The sequence below is a fragment of the Mesoplodon densirostris genome, chromosome 4, assembly GCF_025265405.1.
Source record: "Mesoplodon densirostris isolate mMesDen1 chromosome 4, mMesDen1 primary haplotype, whole genome shotgun sequence".
NCBI lineage: Eukaryota > Metazoa > Chordata > Mammalia > Artiodactyla > Ziphiidae > Mesoplodon > Mesoplodon densirostris.
In genome coordinates, this window is record NC_082664.1 from 182824937 (window position 1) to 182845163 (window position 20227).

Below are 20227 nucleotides of genomic sequence, written 5' to 3' on the forward strand. Positions count from 1 at the left end.
ACTTGAAAAGGCACCCTTCCCTATCCCAAGTTCATAATATTCATCCAGGGTTTCTTTAGTACTTTATGATTTCACTTTCTCCCCCTCCACATTTAAATTCCAACCCACCTGGAATTTATTTGGGTATTAGAGTGAGACTAGGATCAAACTATTTTTTTTCCAATAGCTACCAGTTGTCCCAACACTATTTACTGAATAATCCATCTTTCTATTGATTTGAAATGTTGCCCTTTATCATATCACTGTAAATTCCCTTATATATCTTGAGTATATTTCTGTTACTGTTCCATTGCTTTGTCTATCTCAAACCAGTAGTATTGTTTTAATTACCGTGCCTTATATTTTAATGTTATTTGTTGAATTTTTAAAAATTTTTCTCCTATTTTTGTATGTTTATTCTTCCTCATACACTTCCAATGACTTTCAAGTTTTCTTTAAAAAATTCTTATAGAATTTTAATTGACTGCATCATCATTAATTGATACGTAGGCAAAACTGTTACCCTTACACTAAGCCTTTCTATCCAAGAACAAAAATCATTTTTCTGGCAATTCAAACCTTCCGTCTCTTGGTATGTCTCAATTTAGAGGGTCTGGTACATAGCAATCATGGGTAAATGTTTACTGAATGAATGACTCTGTTGTACCAGTATTTGGGGGATTAAGTGTCATTAGTAGAGAAGTTTGAAAACTTTCAGAAGTCAGTGGAGTTTATAAACAGAAGACATTTTTATGTTACAGAAAAAATCAAGTGCTTTTTACTAATTAGAACCTTCAACTGGTATCTGTTTTGTACACCTGATATTTAGAATGACCTTAAAGCTCTATACAGTTCCAAGGTATCTTTAGAATTGCAATAAATAAACACATAGAATTTAATATTAATTTACCATAAAAGGTACTTTGACTCCTATTCCTTTGAAAATTGATGGTTTACATGGGTACACAGAAGAGGGAAAACAGTGGGTTGGGAAGCTAGCTAATACATCATTGTATTAAATCAGAAGAGAGGTAGTGACATAAACTAAGCCAATGGCAACAGAAATAGAAAGACTAATTAAACAAGGTGAAAAAAAAGGAGTCTAAAAGGATCCCAGAGTCTGAGCTATGGTGGCAGAGAATTATGATACCAAAAACAGAAATGAGCCAATTATGAGGTCAGCCAGTTCTGAGGAAGAAAATAATTTTAATTTACAACAGGTTGAGGGACTTTCCAGGTGGTCCAGTGGTTAAGAATCCGCCTTCCAATGCAGGGGACGTGGGTTCGATCCCTGGTTGGGGAACTAAGATCCCACATGCTGTGGAGCAACTAAGCCTGCGCACTCTGGAGCCTGCACATCTCAACTACTGAGCCCGTGCACCACAACTAGAGAGAATCCTGCAACGAACAGCCCGCGTGCTGCAGTGAAGACCCAGCGCAGCCTAAATAAATAAATAAATAAATAGATAGATAGATAAATAAATAAATAAATAAATAAATAAATAAATATTAAAAAAACAGGTTGAATTGGAAGTAAAGCACAAAGTCCAGTGCACAATGATGAAGTTCTAGCGGTGGGACTAAAATAATCATTTGACAGTCCTATGTCCAGAGATGAGGATGAGGCTCTGGAAATCAGTGTTATATGAAAAATGTGTTCATTTGAACACATCTTACCACTTAACAACAGATAAGTGAAGTGCCACTGCTCACTGTTATTCTAGTCATCACTTTTTTAAAAAAGAAAGAAATCAAAATATAAAAAAATATATATATATATATATATATATTTTTTTTTTTTTGCATTACGTGGGCTTCTCACTTCTGTGGCCTCTCCCGTTGCGGAGCACAGGCTCTGGACATGCAGGCCCAGCAGCCATGGCTCACGGGCCTAGCCGCTCCGCGGCATGTGGGATCTTCCCAGACCGGGGCACGAACCCGTGTCCCCTGCATCGGCAGGCGGACTCTCAACCACTGCGCCACCAGGGAAGCCCCCTATAAAAATATTTTGATCAAATAAAAAAATATATGAAAAATGCTGTAATCCTCTTTTCTAAAAACTCAATTATATAAAGCTGAAGAAGACCACTCAATCCTGGTAACTGAGCTTTACAACCAGTGATGCCATGAATCAAGCAGGGAAATGCCAAAGATACTTAATTTAGGTTTGATTAGAGAACTGGGGGAAAGGGGGACATTATCACATAAATCATAAACAAACAATCCTTCTAAAATCACCAAAATTAATTGCTAAAGAAGAAAAACAAGGTGAAGCGTGTGCTAGTTTTACACTGACAGGCATATCTATAGAATTATAATAAACGTCTCACATGAAGTAAAAAAAAAAAAAATCAGGCTTTGAGTTTCAAATTCCACTGCAAGACATCAGCCAGCTTCATAATCCACCTTTTACTCAGTTTTTGAGACAAAGATATGTTAATGTTATTTCAAACCACTCTCCGAGCCCATGTGAAGTTTAGCAAAGATTAATTAAAACTCTAATCATTAGGCTCCATTAATCTAAGCCAAGTACCAGTAACTCTGTAATAGGAAGCTTCAAAATGTATGACTTCCACTGTACCTGACACGTTAATGAATTTTGGTGACACAGAATATAACACAAACCTAATTTGTAATCTTTCATTAACTTACTCCATTTTATTTGACGGCATCCATTATAGTAAGTTTTCAATGTGTCATACTTCAAAATAAACCCAGAAAATCATTTATAATTTATATTTTTCATTAAGTTGGACTTGCTCTATTCCAAATTAGGTATTTTATCATACTATGTATTCTTCACAGTGTAACATTTACTGTTTCAAATCCCATCTTTCCAATACTCTCTTTAAAACATCTCAGCGCCCCATCCTAAAAGATCAGAAACTTTGCCGTGACAAAAAAAAAAAAAAGTTTAAATGTATTCATCTGCAAGTAGACAGAAAAAGTGAATAATGCCTTTAATCTAGTTTTGACTCCACTGAGCACTTAAAGCTGGGTGGATACACATATACACAGATAACATAAGGGATCACATTTGAAATATAAATAGTGTATTTTTAAAATAGTTTGTGGTGATTTATATATCCTGTATCATAGATATTTCTGATTAAAGATTCCATCTAAAATAGACATTTTCTGGGAGTTGCTCCATGGGAATTCCAGAGGAACATTGTAATGTTTATATTCGTTGGAGTATGTATCCACAAGAAATTGAACTCAGCATGGAAACTAAAATAAGCCTTTCAAGTATTTAAAATAAATTTTCCAACATCATCCCAAGGTGAAAAGTGACTTCTGATCATGTTTTCATTCCTTTCCAAGTATATACTGCAAAGAATTTCTCATTAGGAAGGCTTTATATAAAATTACATACCATGACCTGATGATATTTCCTGATGATGGCTTTAAGCCACTTTAACTTTGCCTTCTTGTTAAATACTCTTGTGAGGTATATGAGAGTCAGCTTCTGGACCTGTGTGGAAAATTTAACAGCCAAATTTTATCTAACTCAATGATGGAACCTAAGGTACTCAAATTTGCTAAGAAAAAAGGAGCAGCGCTTGGTAACTACTTGGTATCAACAGATCAATCATCTAAAGTACTGCTTTAATTTTTATTACTCTCGTACACAAAAACCTTCAATGCTTTACCGCTGAAAATATACTCAACCTCCTTAACTCACTGTCCTTCACCATCACGCTCAACCTCGACTCTCTGTTGAGTATCACAGCAAAAACCCCACCCTAGCCGGTCAGACGGCCCGCACTCCGAACACGCTTCATCTTCCTGACTCCCATTTACACTGCCTTCTGCTCCCAGAACGATAATCCCTATGGCCCCTCCTTTGGTCTACAGGGATTACAGTTCCTTCAAGGCCTACCCTATCCTATTTGATGAACATCAGCCTCTTCTGACTATCTCCGGTAGAAAAGGTTTCTTCCTTGCTACAGCGTTTTGAATGTTCCCCTCCCACAACGGTTCCTGAGGGGGCTGAACCGGGATACTAGGACAGCTACTCACCAACTGAATACCAAACTCTGGAGAGTGGACAAGAGAGCTGCTACCCGGACGTGCTGCGACTGCTTGGTGGCTCTTTCTGCTGGTTTTGCTGCAGATGCCCTCTGTGCAGGTTTACATTATACATGTAAATGTGGCGTTTGCCTACTATGGCAGCAGCAGGCTGTAAGGAATTGAATAGAGCTGTATGTCTAAGGCCAAGTGATTTCTAGGAACATGAAGTGACTTGAAACAGTCTAATTCTGGTCTCACCCTAGAGCAAAACAAAGAGCTAAGTAGTGAATGATAGCAGGAAGAAAGTCCAGCTGCAACTCTTTTTATCCTCTTCTTCTCTACGATGACTGAAGGTTTGTGAATGAGACAGATTATACGTTGTTTTCCTAGAATGTCTGGACAATTCTCTGATTTCCTAAAAACGGATAATAATTCCAGGAATTAGACTAGTGGGCTATAAAATCAGGAATGATGTATACTGAAATCAATCTGATCCAGGTAGGCTCACATCAAAATTACTTTCACACAGAGAATAAAACTCATTGTTCATGAGAGTTAGTGGATGAAAGCCTCATAATAGCTAGAAAAGAAAAACCTTGAAAAATTTTCCTTACCTTCACTGCTGCAATTAGTTTTAACTAAAAAATGGCAATGACAACTGCTGATTATCCCCTAAGATGTAATCAAAACTATCTTTTAAAATTTGCTAAGTGATACAATGAACTTATGAAAAAACATAATAAATGTGTTTGTAGTCATATGCAGTTTACTGGAATGAAAACTTCATGTTAAAAGATTAGTGTAGGGACTTCCCTGGTGGGGCAGTGGTTGAGAGTCCGCCTGCCAATGCAGGTGACATGGGTTCGTGCCCCGGTCCGGGAAGATCCCACATGCCGCGGAGTGGTTAGGCCCATGAGCCATGGCCACTGAGCCTGCACGTCCGGAGCCTGTGCTCCACAACGGGAGAGGCCACAACAGTGAGGGGCCCGCGTACCGCAAAAAAAAAAAAAAAAAAAAAAAAAAAGATTAGTGTAGGGACTTCCCTGGTGGCACAGTGGTTAAGAATCCGCCTGCCAATGCAGGTGACACAGGTTCAATCCCTGGTCCAGGAAGATCCCACGTGCCGCGGAGCAACTAAGCCCATGCCCTTCAACTACTGAGCCTGCGCTTTAGAGCCTGTGCTCCGCAACAAGAGAAGCCACAGCAATGAGAAGCCCACACACTGCAACGAAGAGTAGCCTCCGCCTGCCGCAAAAAGATCAGTGTAGATTAAAACTCATCCCATAATTAAATCTCATTCTGAAAAGTAAAACAGACCTGGAGTGTCAAAGTTATTCTATAAATTACAAAAAAGAAAAGAAGTGCTAACACATATACATACTTTATGTGCTTAAATGACCATTTTAGACTTAACACCAACCAAAAAATGAAAATGTCCAACCAAATATCTGTGAACAGAAAAAAAAATCATTTCATTTAGAAACTTAAATATTTATGCTTTTTAAACCTCTTTTTAACTCTCAATACAGATTTCCGGCCCAACAGAATTAACCTCATCAAAAAACAAATGAAAAACGGCTTTTAATTTAAGGACACCGCCTATATAGAAGAACACTGATGCCTGTTTGTTGGTTTCAGATGTGAAATCAAATAGCACGGCACATGGGCACAGAACTTACTTGTTTCATGACAATTCTATTAATGAGTTTCCCATAATGCCCCAAGCAGAGCTCATTATTGTTTCTGACCTAAAATTTAGATGGGAAACTATTTTGAAAACCAGTACAAATGCTACATCTGTATTCTGAGTAGCAACAATAATAATTATATACCACAAACATTACAAACATGTGCTAGGTGCCAGGCCCATGACCTTGCACTTTTCCTATGGGCCTCACCTAACCTTCACAGCCATCATCCCCATTTAACAGAAGAGAAAACTGGGGCCCAAAGCAGCTGAGTAATTCACCGTGAAGTCAGCTGGCTCAAGTGTGTATTTTCCAACACTATATTTGCTGCATAAACTAAAAGTTACTCTACAGAGAATGTAATGGAAATAATATTTCAATACATACCTATTCCCCACAGGGAGAAAGGAATTCTTAAAAGAGAAGTGAAGGAATATTGGCAATACCACATACTAGTAGAAAAAGGATTTTATTTTTGAAAACAGAAAAATTAACTAAGTAATATTTTTAAATACAGTGTACTAGTATTTTCATATATTTGGCTTAGAATACCTAGAATGTAGTAACTGAAGTGTCTGCATTCATCTGTTTTAAAAACATGAACATTTTTGGAAATCAGTACCAATCTGTTTTTATTTATATGTGAATAAGAATACTTTGAAGAATACAAAAATAAAGAGTACTATTAAATTCTGCAGCTTTATTGTATTCAGTGCCTTCGTATGTACATACCTAGAAGTCCTTCTAAATGATTTACACCCAGAGACTGATGCAGATTTCAACAATGGTTTGACTGTAAAACTGATTTTTCCCACTTGCTTTGTATATTTTATCTGAAGTATATTCCAATCTTCTTTCACCTGTTCCCATGGCTGGTATTTTAATACAGTGCCACTGGCTTTCAGACTGAAAACATCGCAGAATGTCAGACCAGTTTAAGGGGCCCAATGAGAAGATCATGAAAAGAGAGACATCGGATGAAAGTGTGATCTGCCAGAATTTCACACCATTCTTCCAGGTAGTCCAGTGATCACCTTATAGGATAAAACCAGTTCTGAAAGCAAAGGAGCAGCCATTATGCCTGAGTACTAACTGCTCTTTACCCCATTAGTGGCTGTGGAATTTTCTGTACTGCTACTTTTTATGGATTCCAACAAGTTTTTAATTCTTTCACTTGCAGGCTTCTTTTTCTTCTTGGCAAGAGACATACCATTTGCTACAGAAGGTAGCAGCAGGGCTGCCAGCCCCCAAGGCTGATTATTTGATGGCGAAAGGCGATCTTTATCTTCCTGATGTAAAATCCAGGCACTTTCTCTAGCCAGATCTATAAATTTTTGCAGCTGACTTTGACTTACATTTTTGCTAATGTTGAGAGAAGTTTCAAAAGGATTCTGAATGTGCAGTGGAGAAGATTCAGGTTTGTTTTGTTCCCTTCCCTACAGATAATTACAAGGAAGAAAAAGATGTATAAATATATGAAGGGCTCAGATATAAAAACTGTTTGGTTTAATAAAACGTCAAAAATGCATAAAATACCAGCATTAACTTTACAGAGTAAAGAATTTCTTCCCCAAGGGGAGTGGGTATATATGCATGTTATGAGTTAGTGTATATGTGTGTGTGTACTTCTGACTGATTTTTTCCACTGTAGTTTTATGAGTATTCTTTAGAGAAAAATAAATTAGGTTTATGAGCTATGGATGATGATGTCACTGCTCCGATGAGAGGTATCTGGGCTGAGTCAACCAATAAAAGTATTTTTAAAATAACATAGCATTTACCTAACAGAATAGAGCTGGGAAAGAAAAAAAATATGAAAAAGAAAAATGGCAGAAAATAAGATACAGTTATGTTTGAAACTTGCTAAAAACATACTTATTACAGTGGGAATAGAAGCACACAAAATCAGAAGCCTTAAATTAAATATAGTAATTAATGTTGCACAAGTATGAAATGAGAAAGGAAGAGAAGGAACAAAGGATTATTCATTTAAAAAAAAACACTAGACGTTTCCCATCTACAATCCTAAAGATCCAACTTAAATAAGGCTCTGCCAGGTAAGATACAGAAATAAAAAGAAAAGCTAGAGCTACGAGTCACACAAACATCAGTGATCCACTAGCCTGTATAATCTTTTCCTCTTCCAAGTGATACCACATGTATGACTCAGACACTGCAATCCCAGCAGTCAGGTCTCCAATGCGAGCAGCCCCTGTTAATCCCCTAACTCCTCTCAAGCCACTGCCCAGCAGGGTCCTGCCTGACCATCGCCTCTGAACCTTAAGGGGTAAGGGTACAGAGGGGTGAAGAACTGCCTATGCTCCGTGCCCTTTTCCTTCTAGACTGCAGTCCAGAGCTCTGTGCCTCTACCCTCTCCCAACCCCACACTTCCTTTCTTTTTTATTTGTTAAAAACAAGATCTCCATGAGCAGGATAAGGGTTAGGGAAGAGTGAAAAAAGGAGAGGTGAAGAAACAAAAACAGAATATCTGAGCATGTGTTTTACGAAGCCAGTCTTCTAAGGGCTGTAACCAGATACCCACATGCTGGGCAGAACAGACCCGGAGCGCCATCTCAAGTATTTCCCAGGCGCAAACAAGTTTTGCTCAGGGTTTACTCTGATAGATTCTCTTTAGGGAAAATGTCTGTCATTCCAGCTTCTCAGATGAACCCAAATCATAATTCACTTGCCTAAGTAATTTAAACCCTAAGGGCTCAAATGGAGGGAATCATTCAAATCTATCTTTGGGACTAGGTATTCTGTTTCTTTCATAAAAACCCAAATCCAGTTTAAAGAGAACTATATGTAAAATCATGCTTTCTAAAAAACGTTCAGAATATAGTCCACATTCTGAAGGACACACACACTATTAGTAGTAAGTGACACAACGTTACTTGGCAAAGTGACAGAGGCAGATGTTGAAAAGAGCTGGTCTCTGCTCCTCCAGACACTAGACGACTGATCTTAGCCAAGTCATGTAGCTCCACCAGGGCACCAGTTTTCTTATTACTGTCTGTCACCACAGAGGTGACGTGCAATGACGTTTGTGACAGTGCTCTGAACACTAAACTCGTTAAGTATTAGTGCAGCAGAAGACCACGCGCCTAACAACCAAACACCGAGACAGTATTTACCTGTCGAATATTAATGGAAGCTTTATTGAATGCGAAATTTCCAAAATATTCAAAAAATTCTTTCAGTAGTAATTCTGTAAGAAAATAAAACAAGGAAAATAATAAGAAAGTCTGTTTCAGTCCAAAAAGGAACAAAGAAAAAGAAAACACCTACCTAGTGTTTCTGCGTTTCCTGAAGGTTTAATTCTATTGAAGTTGCGAACAAATGTACAGTTGTGGCCTTCTATTATACACTTATCTTCTGCATCTTAAATAAACAGAAATGAAAAATATTTAAATTCTATTTCAAAGATATTCCCTACTTCAGAAATCTATAATCACATAAATCAAAGTTATAGATAAATGTGTCCTATTACTAATCAGTGTTTTTTATATATAGTATAGACGGTTAGTAGGATTAAAACTCGATTAAGGAAGATTTGAGAGCAATTTTACTTCGGTAAAATTAACTTCACATGTACTTTAGCAAACTAGAATTGTCTATCAACACTCGATGATTCCTAATCTATCTTTTGAGGTCATCAGTTTTCTAGCTGAAAATGTAGACAGTTCCCATATTTCACCAACTTAAATCCTGGCACTATCTTTGATCAATAATATTTAATTTAGATTTCCAATTTCATTCTTATCACCCTTTTGTGCGTTTACTTTCAACAATTCATCCACGATACATACAAATTGAATGTCTAAGAATTTTGAAAACCTTCCAGTAATTTCTAAGATGCAGGCCTCCAGAGTGACTGGGATTCAGTACCACACATTTAACAACACTGTGGACTTAAACATTCACCTTTCCTAACAGTATTTACATCTTCAGAGGTAATCATTTCCCTAGTTATCAATAAATGTATAGCTACCACGAAATCCTGCAACCATTTTAACCTACCTTCTACTGTACAACATGCAGACAAACTCTCATTCTGAAAAGTCTAATCAATGGACACCTAAAAACGGCTTTCGCCTTCCCTAACTCCAAGCTGGCGCTCCAGCCTTTCTGTTCCGTGCTCCATCGGCACTTGCCTGACTGCGCTATGACTGCATGCATGCTGTCTGCTCCCTTACCCCAGTCTGGGGCTACAGAGGCCACTGTCCAATCAAGGCAGTGATGACCTTCCCTCCCCCCTCCCATCCAGTCCACAACATCAGAGTCCAGCGTACAGCGGGTACATAACCAAGAATCTGAATGATCGCTGATATTTGACTTTGAGTGCTTATCTATAACAGCCAGAAAGAAATTTAGAGAGAGATAAACAAGATTCCTTCAAACTTCTGTCTCCCCTTTTTTTTTTTTTTTTTTTTTTTGCGGTATGTGGGCCTCTCACTGTTGTGGCCTCCCCCGTTGCGGAGCACAGGCTCCGGACGCGCAGGCTCCGGACGCGCAGGCTCAGCGGCCATGGCTCACGGGCCCAGCCGCTCCGCGGCATATGGGATCCTCCCAGACCGGGGCACGAACCCGTACCCCTGCATCGGCAGGCGGACTCTCAACCACTTGCGCCACCAGGGAGGCCCTCCCCTTTTTTATGATTTTGGTTATTTTTTGGTTAAGACCTGAGTTACTGACTTAAGTATTCAAACAGCATTCCAGATTCTACCATTAATTCTAGATTCTAAAATTAATTGCTATTAATTTTAGTAGCAAATTTTATGTACTCTACTATACAACTGAAGAACTTATATACAGTTCCACTTAGATCTACTTTTTATGGGACCTGGGCATATGTTTTATTATTTCAAATTATCAACAGTTTATATTTTGTGTGACACAGGCCAGTCACATATATTGATGCTCTTTTAGCTGCTATGTCCTTTTTTTTCCCCCAGAAATATAATTCTAATAGAAAAATGAGATCCACATTAAAGTATTTCTACATTAAAGTATTTCTAGGAATGTGCAGTGATGAAAAACAGACTGTGTCTATGACTGCTGGTCTTCACTAGAAGAGTTTTTAACAAAGTAGTAAAACTTAAAGGACAAAAATTATCCTCTGATTTAAGATAGGGCCATTTTTGTTTTTTTTCAAAATCCCCAAGGCATTCAAACCTAAGAAACAACTCAGCTGTTAAAGTCTTCCCCTTTTTTCTCTCGCCCCTGTTTTTCTGCTATTAAACTATCACCTAAACAACAGCTACACAGTCCAATATAACAGCCACTAGACACATGCGGCCATTGAAATAAAAAATTCAGTTCCTCAGTCACACTAACCATATTTCAAGTGCCTGATGGCCACAGATAACGAGTGGCTGCCCTAATGTACAACACGATCACAGAAAGTTCTACCGGACAGTGCTGCCATACAGAAATGATTCTCAGCCTACTCATACATAAGATACCCTATTACTCTTCACTAATTCCCGTGGCAATGACTTTCTTCTGAAATGTACTGTATGAAAAACCGGCAAAAATTCTTAACTAAATACAAACTTTCTCAGCTGTGGAAAAAACAGCCATGTAAGCACCTTAATTAACTCATAATAGAGTCCTTCCCCTTAAGTGAACTTAAAAACTATATGAGGGCCTCCCTGGTGGCGCAGTGATTGAGAGTCCGCCTGCCGATGCAGGGGACGCGGGTTCGTGCCCCGATCCCGGAGGATCCCACATGCCGCTGAGCGGCTGGGCCCGCGAGCCATGGCCGCGGAGCCTGTGTGTCCGGAGCCTGTGCTCCGCAACGGGAGAGGCCACAGCAGTGAGAGGCCCGCGTACAGCAAAAAAAAAAAAAAAAAAAAAAAAAAAAAAAAAAACTATATGAAAAAAATTAAGATTATGTATTTACTAAACTTGATTTTCTTGCTTCCTTTGGAAATCTTTGGATTCTCAATGATTGGTACAGCAATTACTGTTTTTCAACGTGATACATATGACAAATGAAATTCACTGAATAACATTCTCACAGACATATCCAGATTGATAAATGTACCCACATTTTTCAGGGAACTAACACTGAACTACCATAACTCATAATCTGCCAGAGAGATCACAAATGGCAAGAGTTGGTATACATTGATAGATTACTAGGGGCTGCAGTAGAGATCATCATATCTATGGGGTTATATAATTATTTAGGTTAATCTTTCTGTTCGAAAGAGCCAAAATCAACAGTGCACCAGACACATGCATTTCTAACAAACAACCTGAAGTGGACAGGCATCTAAATAAGGGACATAACAACAGACATCAAGTTTATATGCAAGCTGATTAATTTTTCTTTGGTAACAAATCCTTTATAATGTCCTACTTTTATAAGAAGAGTTTACTGGAATTAAACTTGAATAGCTACAATTATATAACTAACTACATTCAGCTTCTATTATAACTATTAACAGTGCCAAGCCTTCCGGGACGCCACACGTCAGCAGTAATTGAGTGAGAGAAGCCAACAGGTGACAGGTGCCTCTGCCCCACTCACTTGTGAGGCTAACTCTTTAATATTTGGGGGGTGGGGCGGGGGTAACTCTTTAATATTTGAGGGTGGGGCGGGGGTAACTCTTTAATATTTGGGGGTGGGACAGGGCTAACTCTAATATTTGGGGGTGGGGCGGGGCTAACTCTAATATTTGGGGGTGGGGGGGGTAACACACTCCGGCAGTTGCCGTTTTGCTTCCTTCTAGTCCACCCAGCCAGAGTGATTTTTGAAAATGCACATCCAAGGGATCGCCTCTCAAGTACTTGGATCCAACTGTGTGAAGACTCTGATGTCATGGTTGTATCCCCCCTTGAGAGCAGCTTTAACACCTCGTAGCTCACCCGACTCCAGAATAATTCATACTTAGACGCTGTTCCTCACACATGTGCATCTGTAACTCTGATAGAACTGAACTTTAAAAGCCACAGTCCTTTTCATCAGACACTATCAAGGGAGTGAAGGGAACCAGTGTGCACGTATTTGAGATACACAGATAAGCATATACATACAGAACACGTGACCAAGGACTCACATGCAGAATATGTAAAGAATTCCAGTGAGTGAATTAGAAAATGACAGATAATCCAACAGAAAAATAAGCGAAAGACTTACAGAAACTTCACAAGAGATACCCAAATGGCTAATACATATATGAAAAGGTGCTCAATGTTATGAGTCACCAGGGAAAAGAAAATCAAAACGAACCGTGATGCCACGACACATGCAATTAGAAGAACTACTGTAAAAAAAAGATAATCCCAGGTGTTGGCAAAGACCAACAGCATTTACAACTTGTATATTGGGCCTGCGGGAGTTCACACTTTGGAACACTGTTTGGCAGTGTCTCTACCAAAGCTCAATATACCCGAAGCCTGAGACTCAGAAACTATTCCTCAGATACACTGGACAGAAATGAGTACCTGTGTTCAGTTCTCACCAAAAGAAATGTGCCAGAACAGTCACACTAGCACTACAGTTCCAGACTACAAATTACCCAAATGTCCACCAAAAATAGAATTTAAAAAACTTTTGGAATATTCATATAACAGAATACTACATAGCAATGGAAATGAATGGCCCACAAATGCACTAATAAGATGAATGAATCTCCTAAACACAATGTTGAGGGGAAAAGCCAGACACAGAAGAATACGTACTCTGTGATCGCTTTTACATAAGAGACACTAACAGGTAAGATTCATCTACGCCGTCAGAAGAGACTGGGCTGGGGGAAGGTGTACAGTGACCAGAAAGGAGCGCAGCAGGTCCTTCTAGGTGCTTTATCCAATCTGGGTGGCAGTTACAGAGGTGTGCTCAGTTTGCGAAAATCTACACACACACACACACACACACTTTGATGTGTATAATATTTCAGTTGAAAAACAAAAGTATAAGCTCTGAAAAGTGCTTGCATTTGAATTCTGGCTCTAGCATGTTCTAACTATGTGAACTTAGGAAATTGAGATGATGCATAAAATTTTTTAGCCAAGTGCCTGGCACTCAGTAAATTGTTACTGGGTCACAGAAAGCTAGCAAATAAAGCTCTCTTCTGGGGCTTCCCTGGTGGCCTAGTGGTTGAGAGTCCGCCTGCCGATGCGGGGGACACGGGTTCATACCCTGGTCCGAGAAGATCCCACATGCCGCGGAGCGGCTGGGCCCGTGAGCCACGGCTGCTGAGCCTGCGCGTCCAGAGCCTGTGCTCCGCAACGGGAGAGGCCACAACAGTGAGAGGCCTGCGTACCGTAAGTAAAGTAAGTAAGTAGTAAGTAAGTAAGTAAGTAAATAAATAAATAAATAAATAAATAAGTAAATCAATCAATCAACCAACCAATCAATCAATCTCTCTTCTGTGCTGGGGTCTCCGCATCAAATTTGCTGAAAACACTACCCAGTCGTTTCTTCCTCAAACCTTTAATTCGTCATAGGAAAGAAAAGCAGGAATCCTAAACAAATGAACTCTAATCAAACAACTGATTATAAGAGTAAGATGCTAGGGCCTCCCTGGTGGCGCAAGTGGTTGAGAGTCCGCCTGCCGATGCAGGGGATACGGGTTCGTGCCCCGGTCTGGGAGGATCCCATATGTCGCGGAGCGGCTGGGCCCGTGAGCCATGGCCGCTGGGCCTGCGCGTCCGGAGCCTGTGCTCCGCAACGGGAGAGGCCACGAAACTGAGAGGCCCGCATACCGCAAAAAGAAAAAAAGAAAAAAAAAAAGAAAAAAAAAAAAAAGAGTAAGATGCTATATTGAAAGCATTAAACACAGAAGTAAATATAACAAAGGTAGCAAAGGCAAAAAAAAGGGCAGAAAATGCAAGAAAATAAGACACATGGGGGAAAGTAGTAGCGACTAAGAAAAGATAAAGAAACAAAAATTCAAGAATAACCAAAATACGCAAGTTGCCATCATGCTCAGTACAAAACAACCTTTAACTTTAAAATGTTCATCCAACCATTTCAATCTATTTACTGAACTTCTCTAAGCCAGTAGCAGAAAATGCAGAGACGAATCAGACAGCCTGCCCTAGAAAAGCTTGGCCAAGGCAGGCAGGTAAAAGAACGACAACAATCTACCCGCTGTTACCATCCAGGTGCGCTCCAGGTGCTTGGGAGCCGACAAGGCACTGCCTCCTGGGAGGAAGGGGGGAGAGAGAAGCCAGGAAAAAGCTAACAAGCAAATCTTTGGACCGGGCATGTCCTCTCTGCCTTGATGATGAGGAGGTCCTCCAGGCAAGAAGAGAAGGCAGGAGGAAAAGGCCGCCTCAGGTGAAGGCACAGAGATGTGCAGAAGTGCAGAAGGGCTGCAGCTCCCGATCTACACACAAGAGGGAAGGTACAAGAAGAGGAGGAAAACGAAGACCACGAAGGACCCGAAACATAAGGATAAGAAGTTTGGACTTCAACTTCTGGATTTCAAACAGCGGTTGACAAAGTCCTAGAAGTGCTAACAGGCGTTCCAGAAATTGACGCTGCCTTCTACTAACAAACAAACAAGCAGGCAGGCAAGCAGGCAGGCAATCGAGTAAACGGGGTCTTACTGTCTTCTTTGTGAAACAACACAAATGACAGGCTCTACCTGAATATCAAATGAGAGGTGCAGTTTAGAAGAAAAGGACTGTAACAGGACACAAGTCCCTCAGCTGCATAATTATGGAGTGCCCAAGATGGCTTTGATTATTTCACGATTTAACATTGTTTTTATTCTTAGCCATATACTGTTGAATGTACATCAGTATGGGATCACTGGTTAAAATCAGAAAGTATAAAAAACATGGATTCTGAAAAATACTTAAATGAGTAGGAAAAAAGTATTTTGACAAATTCTCCTCAAAATCATCTTCACCACATCCTTCATATGCATTCATCCACACAAAATTCTTTTACAAGTTCAAGATTTCACTAGAACTTTAAAAACCAAAGATAAAAAAGTAGCAACAATTATATGAAATTCGCTTTACATTTATTGGCAATTCACACCTGTAATGTGCTATGTGGAAAGAAGCCACTGAAATGGCCCCCAAATTTCTCTGACCATGTTTAAAAACTAACATGAAGAATTTTCAACAACTAATTTGGTATTTTTAAGTAGAAAATGAAGGAATTCCCAAGCTAGTTTTGTCCGTTTTGATGCCATAAGATGTGCATACATTTAAATTTGGTTTAAAATAGATTTGGAAGAAAAACTCAACACGTCATTTTTAATTCGTTCACAAATCATATTCTTTTCCTGAAACAATTAGTGGAAATTAAAAAAAAGATACTAGGAAATTACTGAAGGATTTCAAGAGAGAGAATACTACAAGTCGACATGAATTTCCGAAAGTCACGGTTAGGAATGGAGCAGTGGGCAGGAGAGAAGCAGTAGAAACCTCCCGGGGCAGGGGTGCGAGGGGCCTGAGCGCGGCAGGGCGGCAGTACCTGTCAGACTGGAAGAGAACCAGCACGATGTTAGCGGCAGCCAGCCCCCAACATAAACCTGCCGCATCCCTCCTTTTCTTCAGCTTCTGAACTCCAAAATTCCATGGTATTTCCCCAAAATGGTTTCTAGGGGAGCACTCATAAGCATCAGGGCACACAGCACGGACTGAACAGGAAGTGCGATTTCCCGGTCGCTTAGTGGTGAGATCTACCCATGTTTTCTATTTGTTTCTTCCCTCTTTACTAGATGGAGTTACCTGAGAACATCGTCTGTGCCAAAAATCTCACCTGACACATAGTAAGTGACCAACAGATCTTTAGTGAATGAATGACACCAAACGATGAGATGAGCGCCGGCACGGACGGTGCCCTTTATTCCAACCTCAGAGGTGAGACACAGGCTCACCACTCCACCTCCCTGAAAACTTGCTACTTTCCATTAACCTGCCACATGGAGCTTTTTTTAAAGCTTACTGTCAAGCTGTACCATCACTTACAGTGTTCACAGGAAAGAAGAGATTACTTCTAATTTGAATAATAAGGAAAAGTGGCATGGAAGAGAACTTAAAAGAATTTAGAGAAGAAAAGGCACATTCTAGGAAGAAAAACACACAGCATAAATGCAAGAGCTAAGAGGAAATGTTATGAAATGTTATGTTATGTTCCCTTCGTGGAAGGGAACACATGAAGAGAAATGGTGGGGGAAGAGGTTGGAAAAATTGGATGTGGCTACAGGTGAAAATCTTAAACACCAAGCTAAGTCAACTGCTTGAGGTTTATTCTATAGGGAATAAAATTCCTTTAAGGTGATTTTAAACAGGGACGATGCAGGGATGTACTTTAAAAGAATTATTTGGCAGCAATATATAGGAGGGGCAGAAGATGGGAGTGCATATACACTTTGTGTAAATCCCTGAATTATCTTCCTTTTAGAATTTAGGACTGTAATACTTTAGAATCTTATCCAGCAGTCTATCAAAATTTCAATTTATTTAAAATATAAATTAAATAGTATACTAATTTTAAAACCATTTACCTACGATTCCTTATAAGCTTTAACCAAAAAAAAAAAAGTTAGGATCTCTCTAAAGCAATTATGATCCAATAAAGATGCTAAAACCAAAAAACCAAAACAACATCATGAAACAGTTTTTAGCATCTCTAAGAGAAATCTGGAAATAGCTTCAGACTTGGAAAGCCATCTCTGAAGCTGGGATCCTATCAGAAGCTGCATCTGGGATATATTTTTTTCCAAGGTCATTCCAAGCTTGGTAAACCAAGGGAGAGGTTCCAACTGGCTCAGGAGATGGTAAACAACATTGCCAACTGACACAAGACAAAACTCTCAAAAAATTCTAAAGGCCTCGGCTTCACAAATCATCTGCTCTCATGACCCCTGGTGGACATTGAGAAAATTAAAAGCTCTTAAATTTTAGATTCATAAGGCTTTGAAAATACATGACCACCAAACACACACACATGGTTTTGATAACACATGGTAATTCTATCCATTCAAACGTCAGAGAGAAAATAGATGCTTCTAGTCTCACCTGCAAGGGTTTTTAGGTAGTCTAGTGTTGGAAGAATAGGGGGTGATCTCCTCTGGAGAAAAAAGATGACCATCACAGTAAGGGAGAAATTTGTAATCCAAGCACCAGGAATACTACTCGTTAACGAATGTGCTCGAGCCCAGCATCGGATACTGAACACCAAAGCTCTCACTCGGGAGTCCAGGGCGCCATATATATAAAGGAGTTCAGAACTCTTCAAGGCAATCCTTCAAAAGAGAAAAATAACAGGAATTTTCAACCCCCCAAATTATGATCCTAGAGTAGAATAAAACACATACCTGGGGACATATCTAAATATCTTACTCTATCTGAACATATTCAGAATAACAAGAGCAGATCATCAAAAGCATTATGTATTTGCAATATAAAATTTAACATGAATGGCTATACTTTCATTACCCTTAAAACATTCTTTTAACTGCTGACAACCATGATGCAGTTCTAAAAGCTTTAAATTTTTAAATCAAAGTTCCTAAACATGACCTAATAAGTGAAATACTACCTAAGCACCCTTTATTAACTATCAGTAAAGACACCAGCACATCTGTAAATAAGACACTTCACACTTCAGTTGCACACCTGGATTATCTAGTCCTTTTTTTTTTTTTTTTTTGAGCTATCAGTTCATGTGTTTATTTGTTGCACCCATTGCTTTTCCAGTGTTTTTAGGGGGCATTTAAGTACCCCTATAGTAAATTGTCCAGGTATGAGTCTAGAAATTTAGATCAGAGAAGATATAGACAGAATGAACAAAGTCAGCACCAGAACGTATTCGGGCTGTAGGCATTTCAGCCCGATGGTTCTGCAGATTAATTAAAATTTGAGCTGCAAGTTTATTTCTGATCTTCCTATCAGAAGTAGCTAGAAACGAAATGCGGTCATTTGTAGGATTTACACTGGCCACAAGGAGAAACATGATAATTCTTCCAGGGTAAAGATTTCCTGATAACTGAATTTCAAAAACAATTTGATCTCATTGTAGATTATAGGTGAAATAACCTTATACTTTTATCATCTAAATCAGGACACTTTAGAATGGGAAATGGGGGTTATCTAGTCCTTTGACAGACAAGGAAAACATTCTACTTATTTTATCAAGAAAGTATAAATGTCTTAAAATTCAGCCAAAATTACTTAAGTTTAATATTTATAAAAACCACAATCCATGAAGATAAAACGTCTATTAAGAAATCAATCTTCAGGGCCTCCCTGGTGGCGCAGTGGTTAAGAGTCCGCCTGCCGATGCAGGGGATACGGGTTCGTGCCCCGGTCTGGGAGGATCCCATATGCCGCGGAGCGGCTGGGCCCGTGAGCCATGGCCGCTGGGCCTGCGCATCCGGAGCCTGTGCTCCGCAACGGGAGAGGCCACAACAGTGAGAGGCCCACATACCGCAAAAAAAAGAAAAAAAAAAAAAAAAAAAAAAAAAAAAAAAAGAAATCAATCTTCAGAGCCTGTTTTCAATAAGTTTTCTAGTCATAATGTTACAGTGCAAAGAATTATAAGAATTATTTTAAAATTAATCTCCTACTGATCAAGACATGTTTTTTAATTACTCAAAGAGCTGAGACAGGGCACAGCATCATTTCACAGTATCAGCTCCAAACTGTCTACTAAGTACCACCATGGATGGCATTTACTTCCTGAGTTTAAGGAAAAGAGCAGAAATGTCAAATTAGAAACTCATGGTGATTAAATGTTTTATCCATGTAAATGAATGTAAATTAAGCTGAAAATAAATATCAAATAGTGCAAGGTATCTGATATAATAAAACAATGAGAGTATAAAAACCTGAAGCATATTAAAACAAAATTTTTAAAACTATACCAACAAGACCATGAAAATAACACTATTACAAAGATAAATGTCCTTTTAGAGACACAGATGTAGAGAACAAACATATGGACACCAAGCGGGGAAAACCGCGGGGGGGTGGGGATGGTGGTGGGATGAATTGTGCAACTGGGATTGACATGTATACACTGATGTGTATAAAATTGATGACTAATAAGAACCTGCTGTATAAACAAACAAACAAACAAAAAACAACTAATGCTAAACTTTCTATGGGTTATTTGTATGGAAATATGTTAATATAAATGTTTCAGACATTACATGAAATTTCTAACAATCTTATATGTTCTGGTATAATGTTATGTCATAATTCTAGTTATTACTTTAAAATGTATATCTCAGAAATAACTAAATTTCCTTGTCAACTGCATTATTATGAACTTTCATCAAATCTTTAACCGTGGTCATTTTTAAGTCTTTTGTCATTTACAGACAGTTCTGGGTGTACTCTGATGCTTTTGCAAATATGTTCCTATAAAAGGGTTTCATCTTCAAGGAATTCATGGAAAAGACTCTGACAAGTACAGGTTTCTGGTAACTGACTAGACTGCTGAACTGAATGAATAAGCATTTTCAGAACTCTAATGGAAAACTGATGAATTCATAAAAGTGCTAACAAAAGATCAAGATGAAAAAAAAATTAATTACATGGGACTGAGTGAACTGATGAGGATG

At 39.0% G+C, this 20227-nt stretch overlaps 1 protein-coding gene across 1 annotated transcript in view; it reads right to left on the reverse strand.

Annotated features, from left to right (window-relative positions):
* Positions 1–6202: 6202 nt before the first annotated feature.
* The window catches only part of MTPAP (mitochondrial poly(A) polymerase), a 29529-nt gene continuing 15504 nt past the window's right edge, over positions 6203–20227 (reverse strand). Inside the window, exons 6-9 of the mRNA XM_060095507.1 lie at positions 17679–17905; positions 8970–9062; positions 8816–8889; positions 6203–7117 (exon numbers count right to left, since the gene is read on the reverse strand). Of these exons, the coding sequence (XP_059951490.1) occupies positions 6770–7117; positions 8816–8889; positions 8970–9062; positions 17679–17905 (742 nt within the window). The 3' untranslated portion in view covers positions 6203–6769. The remainder of the gene's footprint in view (positions 7118–8815; positions 8890–8969; positions 9063–17678; positions 17906–20227) is intronic.